We start from the raw sequence: 15,681 nt of genomic DNA, 5'->3' as shown, positions 1-15,681 counted from the left end.
ACCATCATGTGTACAGATGACCCCCGAAATCCCTGGAATAGGGGCTTATAATTCTGCTTTTAAAATTTCTATTTAAAACCTGGTGTCTCTGCGAGCAGCAGTCCTCACAGGTGTGCCAGAAATGACAAGCTATTGCAGCCATCCCAGATATCTAAGCTATGGGCACAGACGGGCAGGGCAGCTGTCCAGCTCAGTCCAACAGAGGCATGCTGGATATGTGCAAATGATCCTGGCTGGTCAGGGGCATGAGAGCAGGAGCAGAATAGGATAGGGTTCAGCTGCTTGTATGTCTTTAAATCTGTGTGTGTGTGTGGGTGTGTCTGTGCATGTGCACATTTGTAGTGCTCTGTATATATAAGCAAAAGCAACACATGCTGGGTTTAATGTCACGTGACTCACCTGCCAGTGCTTTAATGCGCGAGCGCTCAAAGAGTCTGGCCGAGCTGTTGTCATTGTCCAGTTCTTCGTCAGAAAGTTCGAAGCGGGTGTTGATGCGGCTGTACTGCTGAGTGATTTCAGCACTGTCGAAGTCTGTGGTCATAGTCGCCATTGAGATGCGTGGGAATGAGAGGGGTGAAACACCTCAGCACGCCACACGGATGTAAGACTGTGGAATGCCAGAGATGGATGATCTGAAACATAAATAAAAATTAAATAGGAATTATTTGAATATATTAAACTTTAAACATAAGCCACACAGTAAAGCGATGGCTCACATTATGGGTGTAGCTGTGTTGCTGACAGGTTGGGACATGTGCTTCCCAACAGTAGCCTACGTTCATCCCCATATTTTTTATAATCAACACCCTATACCCCTGGTACACATGATTATATTTAAATATCTAAGCAAGATAGCTTCAGCAGGACATCATGATTTGTGTTTTTCATTGGCTGGAGAAGTCTGCAGTTAGATGATACTGTACATACTGTGGCTCAATACAGACACTTTAATTAATAAGATATCAATGTGAAAATAACAAACAAACCACATTTACACAGTTGGCAGACACATACAGTATCCAAAGCCACTTATGCATACATCTTTTAGTAGTATGCGTGTACCCCGGGATTTTATAACCCATGACCTTTGCCCTGCTAATGCAATGTTCTGTCAGTTGGGCTACAGAAACACAGACATATGACCTTTTAAAATTTTACAAATCTATATTTTTAAACTATATACAGCTAAAATTAAAACAATAACACTGTACAATAATGTTGTATTAGTAAATGCATTAACTAACATAAACAAACAATGAACAATATAGTTTTCAACATGTATTAATTGTGGTAAATGTTAGTTAATGTTAATACAGTTATTTATGTTAGTGAATTCATAGTGCATTAATTAATGTTACCAGTTACAACGCTTGATTGTATAAATGTAAGTAAATGCCGAAATTAACGTGAAGAAGATTAATAAATGCTGCAGAAGTATTGTCCATTGCTAGTTCAAACCTCATTCAATACAACACTTTGTTCACAGAAAATGTCTGTGTGAGCACACACGCGTCCCGTAAATGTTCTGGGATCGCTCCCATAAAGAGGACCTAGTAACATTGTTGTAACATTCACAGAAAGCAATATGTGAACAAGACATGGAAACAATGCCGTAAGAAGCGTGCCATAGTGAGGACGCCCGTGTCATCGCAACAAGAAGTTATGGTTCAGCTCTTTGACACAAGAAATTCATAGACTGGAAGAAAGCCTGGCTGTTACCTCATAAGTACGGGAGACCAGGGTTGGTTGTCACAATTTTTACTCATGCATGAATTGCTCATTTTCAAAAAATCTTTCAGCAGTAATTCCTATATGAAATGAAAGCTTGGGGTCTTGGCTTTAAATGTGTATACTTTCTACTTTTATAATATATTGTAACAGGAAGTAATTAACCATCAAAGACACTCTGACACAATGTGACAACCAACCCCATCACGGGTTGGGGTTGGTTGTCCCTTTAGTGATTCAATAGGATTTCAGTGATAAATTGGGATCTGAAAAAATAATGTGTAACTTTTTAGTTTTTTAAGCTAGAAACTGCAAATAAGTTTTAATATGAATACCACCGCTATGATAGTTGTCATCAATGCCCATTATGTTTAAACAATGGGATTAAAATGGGTGATCAGTTACTTGAATTGTCTACTGTGTTGAGAAATATAATGAAATAATTTTTAGTGTTTATAATTTTAGTTAAAACCTCTTTATTTAATGCTTTATTTATTTATTTTAACAGCAAACAAAAACAAACAAACAGACAAACAGTCTTAAAAGGTCTACATTTCCAATACTTACATGTGACAACCAACCCCACAAGCTATGTGACAACCATCCCCAACTGACTTCTTGACAAACATGCTAAGCTAGCTGCCACACGGCTTTAACTTGATAGCTAAAATATGACTCAAAATAAAGCTAATACTTTTGGCTTTTTAATGAGTGTTTTGTTTTTGAATGACTAATATCCTACAAGATCTCAACACAAAAACAACACCAACATAAAAATTTACTCTGACCCATAAAAATAAAAAATTGTCTCCTAACCTCAATGTTTTGTGTCTGCTCAGCAAAATTACAAGTGCAAATGAGTAAGCTATTAAAGGCTAACAAATTGATATCAAAATTGTACCACAGCGCCATGTAGTGTGTAGCAATGTGACAACTAACCCGTGAGACAACCAGCCCCGGTCTCCCCTGCATCCCCAATAAGTCCATAAGAAATTTATTTTAGGATCTTACATAAAATATATCCTGTGAATGATACTGTGGCAAAATATATGGATGTTGACAACTCTTGCTCATTTTGTGGAGATGAAGAAGAGACACTGACCCATTTATTTTTCATTGTGACAAAACTCAATTTTTTTGGGAAAAATTTATATTTTCATTTAAGTAAACACCTTGATTCTTCCAAATCCTTTCGGTTAAAAGAAATAATTTATTACTATGAAGGCACAACTAATATTTAGTTAGTTATTTATTAAGTACATTGTTAATTTTTTTATTTTATTTGGAAAAATTTTAATTCACAAACAAAAATTCTCTAAATCACAGCCTAACTTTTCACATTTCCAAATTGAAATTGATTTCTAAAATCTCTTAAATTTGTTAACAAGAATTATTATTTTTTTTAATATTATGATGACTTTCTGTAATACTCACCAATGCATAATGTTTTCTTATGTCAACTTGTTTAATTTTTATTTATTTATTTATTTTCTTATCATATTTATTTATCCTTTTTGTTCTCTTATTTTATTTGTGAAACTTTACATGGATTATCTATGTGTTTTCATTCCTGAAGTTTTTTCTGTTTATTCTGTAGGGATTTAAACGCTGATCAACATTCACGAGGAGAAATGTTGGCAAACTAGACTAAAGCAGAGATCAGGGAACTTGTCACTATTAACGCTGAAGCTGAGATCATTTCACAAAAAAATGATTAATTCAATTTACTTAATTTTTTTAAGGTAAGTGGTCGCAATAAATTTATTTTAAGCTACATTTAAACAAAAAAAAATTAGAAAAACAAAACAAAAAACTTTTGTTTAAATATAGCTTAAAAAAATAGATTGCAACCACTTACCTTAAAAATTGAATGAATTAATTATTTTTTTTTACAAAATAGCGCATCACGCACTCCTTATGATCTTGTCATAAACTAAAATGAACCAAAAATTAAAGATAAAAAAATCTGTGTATTTTCTGTAATCTCTGTTTGAAAAAGGGTTTAATTGTTAACAAACAGAACTTTATTGTAAAGTGTTACCACTAAAACTTAATGCAGATTCCACTTTTGGTTACTAATATAATGACATCCAAGACTTTGCCGACTGACTGCAAGAGCTAAGATGTTTAATAGATACCTGTTTTGTAGGTATAGACTGTAGCTTACGTTCTTAAAAATAAAAGTGCTAAAAAGGTTCTTCACAGCAATGCCATAGAAAAAAATGTGGTTCAGTCAAAGTTTCTTCAAAGAACCATCTTTTTCTCACCTTGTTAAAATCTGAAGAACCATCCTTGAAACAGAAAGATTCTTTAGATATTAAAGGTTTAGCTTAATCCACTCAGCCAAAACTTCTATGGGAGTGGTTCTCAAACTTTTTAGCATGCGTCCCCTTTGTGTAGGGTCTATCCCGTTTGTGCCTCCCCCCCAAAATAATTAATGACATAAAACAATCTCAAACTTATCATTTGAATTAAATTAAACATTAAGGGGCGGTGTCCCGGACAGGGCTGGTCCTAGTCCCAGACTAAAATGCATGATTGAGTTGCCTTAATTTTTACATATATCAGTACCATTGTTTTGTTTCAGAATGCACATCAGTATTGTTTTTTGTACGGTATGTTTGTAAAAACTACTACTAAAAAATGTCCTAAAATAACTAAGGCCTAGTCCTGGATTAATCTAAACCCTGTCCCCATAATGTAGTGCTGTTGATTAGTAGCCTTTATTTCAGAGGTTTAATAACACATAATTTATGATAAATTAATGTATTTTATAAAATAATCACTTGTGAACCACTGTTCTATAGCATCATGAAGCACCTTTATTTCCCCTCTCACATTCGAATTGCAAACGGCCGCCATTTTCAGCACATGCTCTCTAACTGTCCCTCTTAATGAGGGTGTGTTTTGCGCGTGCTACTGTGGAATGGCGGGTGAAGGTTAGCTGCTGAGATAGTTCTATCTTTGTGAGGCATGTGCAGTCTTATCGGCCTCAACGGGGGGCTGGGCAACCCCTCTGAAAGCGAGAAATGTGAAGAGCACCCTTCACAAACTTTCCTATTTCGTCACACGCTACGTGATCGCAGATGTTCGTTTGCGTAATCAGTTTTTCCACGCAGTTGAAAAACTTGGAGGAACGCAAACACTTTCAGATGCTATACATCAGCAGTGAAGTGTTTCAGATTAACAGCCACCAACAACCCAAAGCTTTTGCTCTAGTAAATATCTGGGCCATTAAGAAGCACTGCACCCCATTAATTAGAGCTCTTGTAATGTTTCTATTTGTAGCAGGTCATCTGTGTTATTGTATATGTACATTGTTACACTGGAGCTTTCTTTTATTTTGTAAATAAACATTATGAAGATCAACTTTTATGCTATGCAGGACTACTGCATCTGTCTAAGGAGAGATAAGAGAGAGACAATGGAAAGTGGTAGTTTAACAGGTGTCTGGTAGGGTGATGGTTATTCTCTTTCTTTCTCTTTCTGTCGTTCTGTATCAGCCCAACGCAGAGGGGATGTTATCAAAAAACGATTCTCCACCCACCAGCGAAAAAGCCCTTATCAACGGAGGCACAACTTTTTTACTCTCTCTGCGTGTGGTGCTTCTGTCTTTTGAATATGTTCGTGTGCACATACAGGACCAAGTATCTGCTATCTTAAAAAGTCAAATAAATTCCTAATTAATCTGCACTTTAAAGGATTAAATCTCAGATGCATTTGTAAATATTCTGGCCTTTTCCCATTTTGCGATGAACTATTTCTTAATATATTATAGTTTAAAAGTTTATAGTATTATAGTATAAAAATTCTTAAATTAAGATGCTTTTTCTTGATGAGCAAAACAACCCAAGAAAATAAGTCTAGTTTTAGACCAAAAATATCAAATTTAAGTGATTTTGTGCATAAACAAGCAAAAAAAAAATCTGCCAATGGGGTAAGCAAAAAAAAAACTTGAACATTTTTCTTAAACACTAAATTCAAGAAAAATTCAAGGAAAAATTGCTTACCTCATTGGCAGATTTTTACTTTTTTTTAATGCACAAAATTACTTAAATGTGATATTTTTGGTCTAAAAAATAGACTTATTTTCTTGGGTCATTTTGCTCATCAAGCAAAAGCATCTTAATGTAAGAATTTTTAGATATTTTTACTGAAAACCAGACAAAAATATTAAGAATTTTTTTTTCTTGCAGTGCAGTTACTGTATCAAAACTGCACACTGCAAAAATGACTTTCTAACTTAGTATTTTGTGTTGTTTTCAGTAGAAATATCTAAAAATTCTTAAATCAAGATGTATTTTCTTGATGAGCAAAATGACCTAAGAAAATAAGTCTAGTTTTTAGACAAAAAATATACAATTTAAGTGAATTTGTGCTTGAAACAAACAAAAAATGTCTGCAAATGGGGTGAGAACATTTAGCTTAAATTAAGTGTTTAAGAAAAAATAAAACTTATTTCAAGATTTTTTTTCTCACCCCCTTGGCAGATATTTTTGCTTGTTTAAAGCACAAATTTACTTAAATTGTATAATTTTTGTCTAAAAACTAGACACATTTTCTTAGGTAATTTTGCTTATCAAGAAAAAGCATCTTAATTTAAGAATGTTTTAATATTTTTGTCGTGTTTTAGAAATATTAAGTAAGAAAGTCATTTTTTTTGCAGTGCATCAATATATTGTATAATACAGCTAAGAATATCTAGCACCATGATTATGTCAGTGTGGTCATGCTCAAATTCTGCAACCAAAGCAGGGAGGGTGGCTATCGACGGTCCAGGAAACAGATCCAACAGGGTATTTCTCACAAGTGTACGACAGGCCGGAGTTAGGTGTGGTACAGTTAATGACCCACTGTGTGCCATGCAGGAACAGCTGGCACCAGAGAGGGCCTTGTGTTTAAATCAGAGATAGAAAGTTGGATAGAGGCTAAAAGTGTGAAGTATTATCTGTCAGGCAAACAATGAATAATCAATATAATAATACAAAACTATTCTTGGAATGAAGATTATGAAAATTTTTGGTACTCGTTTCAACACCATGGGCAGTTCTCCTTATAAGGTGAGGTCGAAACAGCTCAACTAATTTTGTTATATCAAATGCCCAGTGACCGAACAGAGCTATTTTTCTTTTACAGATACAGTAAAACTGTTTTTTACTGTAGTAACAAGGGAGAGGAATGTGTGCAGATAGAGCAGCCACCAATCAAGATATAGAGGATGATCAGACTTATAAAACTTCTATTCTACGAAACCAAAACAGACATTTTGTAGGGAATTTGTCAAGATTTCCCTAAGGTTTCTTCACAGACTTTTTCTCTTTCACAAGTGCCATTCACACTATATAGTGTTCAATGCTCAACAGGTTGCACTTTACACAGCACTGTAAAAGACTATAGCAATAATGAATCCTGTCAAGAAGATAGCCTACTAAATACAATTTTGCTTTCCACAAAAACAAAAATATGTCAAAAGCAACTGCCAAAAGAGCAAACACTGATTACCGAATGCCATGAACATCACAACCTGAAGCCAATACTGCCTTTGCTATAATATAATAGCATTATACTTACCTATACAAATACAAAAACGATCCGAAAAAAATGTGAAGTAGCCTTCACTTCACTTTCGATGTCTTTATACAAAAAGTCCGTTAATTGAACGGCAAAAATAATCCCATGAGAGGCGCTGAGGTCTTGGTCAGGGTGGGGGAGATCTGCTGAAGGGGCAGGGACTGAGCGGAGGGTCGCCGCTCACAACGCTCATCCTCATCAGCCGCCGTGTGACCCACCCAAAGTGTTAAAAATAAAGTATAGGGAGCGGAGCGCTGCCTGACCGCAGGGGACGCGCATTCTTGACAAGAGTCACTGACTTTAAATGGCGCACCCCCACCCTAATACCGCCCGCCTCTAGTACTGCAAGGTCACGGGTCCTCCATAAATATAAAACTGCTGGACAAATATTTACACTCTGACACGATTTGATTACTTTTATTTATGAAGTATTTTAACATTCACGTGCACGTTGTTGATTTGCAAAAAAAAAACTGTTATCTGTAGTTCTTCATGAGGTATTAATTATATTACACAAAAAATTTTTACCGTATATTTTTCTTAATTTGTAGGCCTTTTTAATTCTGTTATCTGTAAGTAAACATTGGAGTTCAATCGATGTTTTGCGTAAGAAAGCAACATTTAATTTCCTGGTTTAGACAGTTATTAGTTACAAAATAATTATTTTATAAATTTTTTGCATGTGATTTTTTTTGGAATTAATGACCAAATAATGACCACTTGTGTTCAGTATGATGCCAGTTTACAAATTAACAATTTAACGTGATATCTTTATCATCAAATATCAGACATGCATAAGCAGTGGGGTCCCAGCAAACACAGAACGTTACCCTAACGTTAGTTTTTGGTTATCTTTTGGTTATTTCTTTGGGAACCAAATAATAAAGTTCTGGGAACGTTAGGTTTTATTTTTGCAACCATAAAATAACGTTCCCATAACGTTGCAGGGTGGTTATTTTTAAAATAACCTAAAAATAACTTATACAGAACGTTCTTTAATGGTTATTTTTGGAACCATAAAATAACGTTCCCATAATGTTGCAGGGTGGTTATTTTTAAAATAACCTAAAAATAACTTATACAGAACACTCTTTAATGGTTATTTTTGGGTTATTTTTGGAACCATAAAATAACGTTCCCATAACGTTGCAGGGTGGTTATTTTTAAATTAACCTAAAAATAACATATACAGAACGTTGTTTAATGGTTATTTTTGGGTTATTTTTGGAACCATAAAATAACGTTCCCATAACGTTGCAGGGTGGTTATTTTTAAAATAACCTAAAAATAACTTATACAGAACGTTCTTCAATGGTTATTTTTTGGAACCATAAAATAGCGTTCCCATAACGTTGCAGGGTGGTTATTTTTAAAATAACCTAAAAATAACTTATACAGAACGTTCTTTAATGGTTATTTTTTGGTTATTTTTGGAACCATAAAATAACGTTCCCATAACGTTGCAGGGTGGTTATTTTTAAAATTACCTAAAAATAACATACAGAACGTTCTTTAATGGTTATTTTTGGAACCATAAAATAACGTTCCCATAACGTTGCAGGGTGGTTATTTTTAAAATAACCTAAAAATAACTTGTACAGAACGTTCTTTAATGGTTATTTTTTGGAACCATAAAATAACGTTCCCATAATGTTGCAGGGTGGTTATTTTTAAAATAACCTAAAAATAACTCATACAGAACGTTCTTTAATGGTTATTTTTTGGAATCATAAAATAACGTTCCCATAACAGGGTGGCTATTTTTAAAATAACTTAAAAATAACTTATACAGAACGTTCTTTAAGAGTTATTTTTTGGTTATTTTTGGAACCATAAAATAATGTTCCCATAACGTTGCAGGGTGGTATCGGTGGCGTCGATTATCAGAAGTCACTGATCTTTTTGAAAATTTTAAACGTTTAGCATTACTAATTAAATAGATTTGATTACTATGACTTTTCATTTGTTTTTCCTAAACAAAATGAACGCAAAGCTGATGCTGCTTTTTTCCCCTTACCTACATTTCTGTTAAACGCAACTGTAAAGGGACAATAAGTAGGATTTACCCCCATCTAGTGGTGAAATAGTATTTTGCATTCAAACGAATAGTGCTCCTAGTGCCTCGCTTTTCCAAATGCATGTTGCAACTACGGTAGCCGTTATGTAATCACTGATCTCCTTGTCCGTTTCAGCAAGTTCACATGTTCTGAATGAAAACGCGTTGTGGAAATGCGTTTTTGGTAGGCTAGTGCTTTTTGTCCCTCTCTGCTAATATATGCTGCGTCCGAAAACTCAAGGCAGTGACTCGTTGCCTTGCTGCCTCATGAGGAAATGACTTCGGAGGCATGAAGGTAGCTCAGAGAAAGACTTTCGGACACACTTCTAAGGCAGCGTGTTTGAAATTTAAACAGAGAGCGCCTTTGTGATAACTAATCACATATTTGAAAACTACAATACTAATTTCTCGCTAGAAATGCAATTAAAAGGTGTAAAAAGTGAAAATATACCTTTATTTACACTAAATTGGTGGTCCAGTCGCGTCCTTGGCCGCCATTTTATTTTTTCGAACTCGACCGGACTCGACCAATCACATTCTTAATGTACGTCCACGCATAGGTATCTCAGGAGACAGGAAGTAAACCAAACATTGAATTCGGACATGCCTTGATGCCTTGCTGCCTTGGAAAGCTGCCTCAGAAGGCAGCAATTTAGAGTTTTCGGACGCAGCCATAGTTTATCAGTATGGGGAACGACATGGAAGTCTCCTTGGACTTACCCGTTCAATGTAAGTAAAGAGAAGAAATAGAAATTCTAAGCTTACAAAGAAAAGTCAGATCACTGGCAGAGGTCATTTGACACCAACGAGGACATATTTATGAATAAAGACATAGATTTTGATTAATAAAACACTTAAAACCCTACTTACTGTCCCTTTAAAGCAGCAAGCCTCGTTATCTTGTTGTTAGACAGTACCTGTACCGGCCAGCAGGTGGCATTGTTGTCAACAAACGACTACTGCACTGATTACTCTCCTACTACTTTACTACTAGAAATGAATAACTTTAATTAAGTTCCTCCTAAAAAAAACTGAGAAAGGAAAATATTGATGTGAGACACACAAAGCCAGTGGGAAGAGATAAAAAAAGATGGAGAAAGATGCATTAGACAAAACAAAAGAAATAAAAAGAAAACTATCAAGACTTACAAAAGACAAAGGTGTCCAAACAGGTAGCAAAATTGAGACGCTGGACAAAAAAATGTTGGACAAGAATAGAGATGACAAAGACAAGAGGACAGTTATATACAGTAAAAGTTGATCAACACGAGGAAGTGAAAAAAGGCAAACAAAAGACAAGATAAAACACAAAAGATAAGCACACAAGGAATCAAATCTTTTCATGCTGTATGACTCTTCAAATTGTATCATATAAAATAACATCAAATAAACATCATGATCGTAAACGTCCTGACTGCAGTGTTATTAGCACTTTGAACTGTACGACTATTAAAGTTATATTGAGTTATTGCTTTTCAACCACAGACATTGACTTCAAAGAAACTCTGTGTATATGCTGCTCTTTTTATAAAGTTATAAATCAGATTGTACACCTTTATCTGTGTGGCATTTCATTGCTAAGTTTATTGTTTTGAACTGAAGGAAACATAAACAAGCACTTTGTATACTGAACGTCTCTTGACTCTCTCTTTAAGATATTAAGAAGAAAATATAATTTAAAGGGGACAATTCACAAGACTTTTATAAGATGTAAAATAAATCTTAGGTGTCCCCAGAGTACGAATGTGAAGTTCTAGCTCAAAATAGCATATAGATAATTTATTATAGCATGTTAAAATTGCCACTTTGTAGGTGTGAGCAAAAATTTGCCATTTTTGGGTGTGTCCTTTAAATGCAAATGAGCTGATCTCTAAACTAAATGACAGCGCTGTGGTTGGATTATGCAGATTAAGGGGCGGTATTATCCCCTTCTGACATCACAAGGGGAGCCAAATTTCAATGACTTACTTTTTCACATGCTTGTAGATAATGGTTTACTAAAACTAAGTTACTGGCTTGATCTTTTTCACATTTTCTAGGTTGACAATGTGTGATTTCAACATAAGAATTTACAATTGTAAATTTTATCTCATTTTCTGCTGAAATTCTCATTACCGCAATGTGTCCGGCTGTGTTTGAACATGCGTTATGTTGTAATTTAATCAAATTAACACAAAAATATTAAGAAAAAAAATAAATGGATGTTTTGCTAGACTACTTTAGATGACAGAAAAAATATTTACTGAATATTCATGTATAATAATAATGAAGAAAAATTAGGAAAATGATGTGTCCATGCCTGATGTTCTCATCCTCCGCAACACTTTTTGAGAACAGTTTAAGCACACATACAGAATTTTAATAAAGTTTGATTTTGAGTGACCAAGCACATGGACCAGTTACTTCAAGATGGCTACCAGGTAAGATCATTTTTTTACAGTTAATAATTGAAATATTGTCTTGTCAAAATGCTTACACGACATTTTGATTATCATTACCGCAACAGATGCTTATTAAATGTTAATTTAATTAATAGAAGCATAATATTTTGATTTTAAATGCATGTGCAGAATCTCCAAATTATGTTCTTTCAGGTTTGTCATGACATTTTGAAAATATGTTAGTGTTGATGTTTTCTGACTGTTGCGGTAATGAGATTTTTTAGGACAAATTTTTTAAATTATGTTACAAAAAGTGTTAAATGATAAGTAAACGTTTTTAAATTAATGTTCCCATTTACTCTGTTTTTCAATGTCTGGTGGGAAAAAAAGTAAATTTAATCAATTTTTACATTTTCATGCTTGACATTTTTAAAACCAAGTTTTTGTGAGAATCAGCCAACTGCTGTCAATTTTCAAGCTTTAGTGCCACCGTCTCTCCATTTTGTGTAACAGCAGCTGCTCCGAACACATAAGCTGAAGCTTAAATCTCAAATCTGCAGCTGTTTGTGTAACACCACAGTACAACAATCGCAACTTTATGTTTTATTCACATGCCATTTTACATTTATTTATGAGCAAAACCTCTTCAAGAAGGATATTTTAGCGAATACTTTGACCTGAGTTATTCACATTTGTTGATGTGGTCTTTCTGGCCGTTGTAGTGCGAGTTTGAGACAGAATAAAGCCCATCACTTGATCTGTTGCTCTGAAGGTTACAATAAAAAATGCAGGTTCACTCAGAACAGAAGAGAGTGACTGACAGCATAATGTGATCCTGTTTCCTTCACACACACGCAAATGTTTCAGTCTTTTGAAGCTCAAACAGATGTGCGTGAATGAAATACTTCACTCAATCGTGATTTGGTAAAATTTTACTTTAGTCAAATAAAAAATAAATGGGCGGGAATGGTGGCGACAAGTTGAAAAGTGCGGGGGACATGTCCCCCGTGTCCCCAGCATGATCTATGCCCATGGAAACGGGAAACAGGAAACTGTTACTTGCCCGATCAGGTCAGTGCTGTATCAAAAAGACTTGTTAATATTTAAAATTTATTTAACTTTGAACAAACTCTTGCCAGTAAATAACATAAATGTAAATCTACGGTAAATTACCGTCAACCCAGCTGCAGTAACATTGTAATTTCTACGGAATTTTTTTACAGTGTGTGTCATCATTTACTCACCCTCATGTTGTTTGATCACCAATGTCTTTCTTTGCTTCTAAGAAATCAAATGCAGATTGGCTCAAACTGGTCTTTTGTCTTTGGTTGACATTTTTACAACATTAATGGGGACATAACATGAAAATCTGACTTTTTCGATGTTTAAGTGCTATAATTCGGTGTCTGGTGCTTCTGTCAACCTAAAAAATATGACAAAGATCAAGTCAGTAACTTAGTTTTGGTAAGCCATTTTCTGCAAGCATGTGAAAAACTAGGTCATTGAAATCTGGCTCCCCTTGTGATGTCAGAAGGTGATAATACCACCCCTTAATCTGCACTATCCAACCACAGCACTGCCATTTAGTGCAGAGATCAGCTCATTTGCATTTTAAAGGACACACCCCAAAAAAGCACATTTATGCTCACACCAATAAAGTGCCAATTTTAACATGTTATAATAAATTATCTATATGGTATTTTGAGCTAAAACTTCACATACATACTCTTGGAACAGCAAAGATTAATTTTACATCTTAAAAAAGTCTTTAGTGAAATGTCACTCACTATAATAATAACTGACAAAGAGCCACTTGTATGAAAAGGTCAAACGTGTTTAATAAAAATATGTTCTGGTACATAAATTAAAAACAGAATAACAAAATTGTCAACGCAAAATATCAAATGATAAATTATTTACATTTATATCTGCCATTATATAAAGGTGACATAACAGTATATTAAACACAAAATCTGATTATAGTTAAAAATATAGTTCCTTCATTGTTCTGTAGACTTCATTTTTCCTTCAGTTCAGTTTCATAAAGTACAAATAAAACCACAAGGTTATGGTGGCGTTTTACAGTGCTTGCAAAGTCTCCCTTTGTTTACTTGGCTTCAATGCAAATCCACATACACGTCTATAAACTGTATGACTTATTTGGAAAAATAAAATTCAATTTAAATACATACAATTATGAACTTTTGTTAGCATTTACATTAAACATACAAATTACAACATTTTGCATCCATAGTTTTTCCAAACAATATAAAATACTGAAAGTATCATTGTCAACAAAATTGCAGTCAAATGGTCCCAGCTTATGAAATATAGACTTTTGGTAAGTAATAAAAAAATGCACAAAAACCTGAAAATTAGCTAATAATGCTACTAACCAACACTTCACACAATGAATTGGACATGTGCTGTCATATAAGCACTGTACTGCTAAAATTAGAAACAGACAAAGACTCTATAGCTAGTGTCAAGTTCAAGTTTTATAGTGTAGTTATTTCTGAAAGTAGCTTAAAGTAGTGGTTCACCCTAAATTGAAAATTCTCATAATTTATTCACCTTCACGCCATCCAAAGTGCATATGAGGTGAGGTAATACTCTGTCCTCTGCGCTTCATATTAGTCTATTCTCATGTTAGGCTTAAACTTGACTCGCAGGTATTCTTGAATAACCGTTACAAGGAAACCGATTTTTAAATATTACAACAAACTCATTGTTTCACTGCAGAGGACATTGAAAAACTCACTAAAGTCAGGTGGATTACTTTTTAATGGATGTGTGTTCATATTGGAACTTGAAAAAAATTGGGACGATCCAGTGGGATTACAAAGACTAGGAGATTCTGCATATATATTAAGGATGCATAACGATTAATCGCGATTAATCTATTGCAGAGTAAATGTTTTCAATTACATCATATATGTGTGTGAACTGTGTATAATAATTATGTATAAATAAAAACACACACATGCATGTATATATTTAAGAAATGTTTAAATTTGTATATTTATTTATAATTTATTTTATATATAAATATAAATACTTACGGGTAATATATAAATATATATTTTTCCTTAAAATTATTCATGCATGTGTGCATATTTATCAATTCATAATTCATAATTATTCACAGTTCACACACATATACGATGTAAACAAAAACCTTTATTCTACAATAGATTAATCGAGATTAATCATTATGCATCCCTCATATATATGATTTTTTTAAATAACTCTGTTTATGATTAGTCATACACCTGGGATGTGTGAAGAGGAATAAATGATGTGAATTTTTATTTTTGGGTGAACAATGCTATGAATTAAAGGAATGCTGTAATATAGTGGACTGTTTTGGTATAAATATCCCTACTCACAATAAGCAGAGCTGTTTTGTTGCATAGTGTAGCCTATATCAAAGAGTAATCAAGTAACACATACTGTATGGAAATAAAATGTACATAAATAGAGAAAAAACTTTGGGACTTTGTTGTAAAGTTTATAAGACTGATAAATCAAATAATACTTTGGCACAGGCTGGAACCCCCAAAAATCGCCTAATAACACAAAAATCACTAAAACAAAGTGGCAAATAAATTGTTACACAATATACAGGTATTCATACCATCAGTGCTATGCAAAAAAATCAAGTCAAGGACAAAAAAATGAGGTGCAAATTTGAGCAAAACCTTCATGGTTTTAAATGTAAGTGCTTGTAAGTGTGACCTGATTTCGTAATGAAATCATTCATATCATAAAGAAAGGAAAGCATTAAGATCCGCTATGACAGCTGCCTGCTTCCTAGACACTGTGTTCAGCATTTTAGGAGCTAAGGACGGAGTTCCCAAGTCAACCTATATATGGAAATACACATAAAGGTAAGAAATATTTTTCTGGCGAGTTATCACGTAAATGCTTATTGCTAATTAATAC

General features: G+C 34.0%; 2 protein-coding genes and 1 long non-coding RNA gene across 3 annotated transcripts in view; 1 reads left to right on the top strand and 2 right to left on the bottom strand.

Moving 5' to 3' along the window:
* LOC129417648 (spectrin beta chain, erythrocytic) overlaps positions 1-7,577 on the bottom strand; it is a 36,280-nt gene extending 28,703 nt beyond the window's left edge. The window contains exons 1-2 of the mRNA XM_055172467.2: positions 7,300-7,577; positions 400-632 (exon numbers count right to left, since the gene is read on the bottom strand). Of these exons, the coding sequence (XP_055028442.2) occupies positions 400-550 (151 nt within the window). The 5' untranslated portion in view covers positions 551-632; positions 7,300-7,577. The remainder of the gene's footprint in view (positions 1-399; positions 633-7,299) is intronic.
* LOC129417654 (uncharacterized) overlaps positions 1-15,681 on the top strand; it is a 69,325-nt gene that overhangs the window by 7,863 nt on the left and 45,781 nt on the right. The gene's annotated exons all lie outside the window — the stretch shown is intronic.
* Positions 13,550-15,681, bottom strand: part of LOC129417650 (uncharacterized) — a 63,743-nt gene continuing 61,611 nt past the window's right edge. Inside the window, exon 32 of the mRNA XM_073864786.1 lies at positions 13,550-15,602. Coding sequence (XP_073720887.1) covers positions 15,501-15,602 — 102 coding nt within the window. The 3' untranslated portion in view covers positions 13,550-15,500. The remainder of the gene's footprint in view (positions 15,603-15,681) is intronic.

The sequence above is a fragment of the Misgurnus anguillicaudatus genome, unplaced genomic scaffold (assembly GCF_027580225.2).
Source record: "Misgurnus anguillicaudatus unplaced genomic scaffold, ASM2758022v2 HiC_scaffold_28, whole genome shotgun sequence".
In the NCBI taxonomy this organism is placed as follows: domain Eukaryota; kingdom Metazoa; phylum Chordata; class Actinopteri; order Cypriniformes; family Cobitidae; genus Misgurnus; species Misgurnus anguillicaudatus.
The sequence above is the reverse complement of the archived record's forward strand: the minus strand, read 5'-3'. Positions and strand labels throughout refer to the sequence as shown.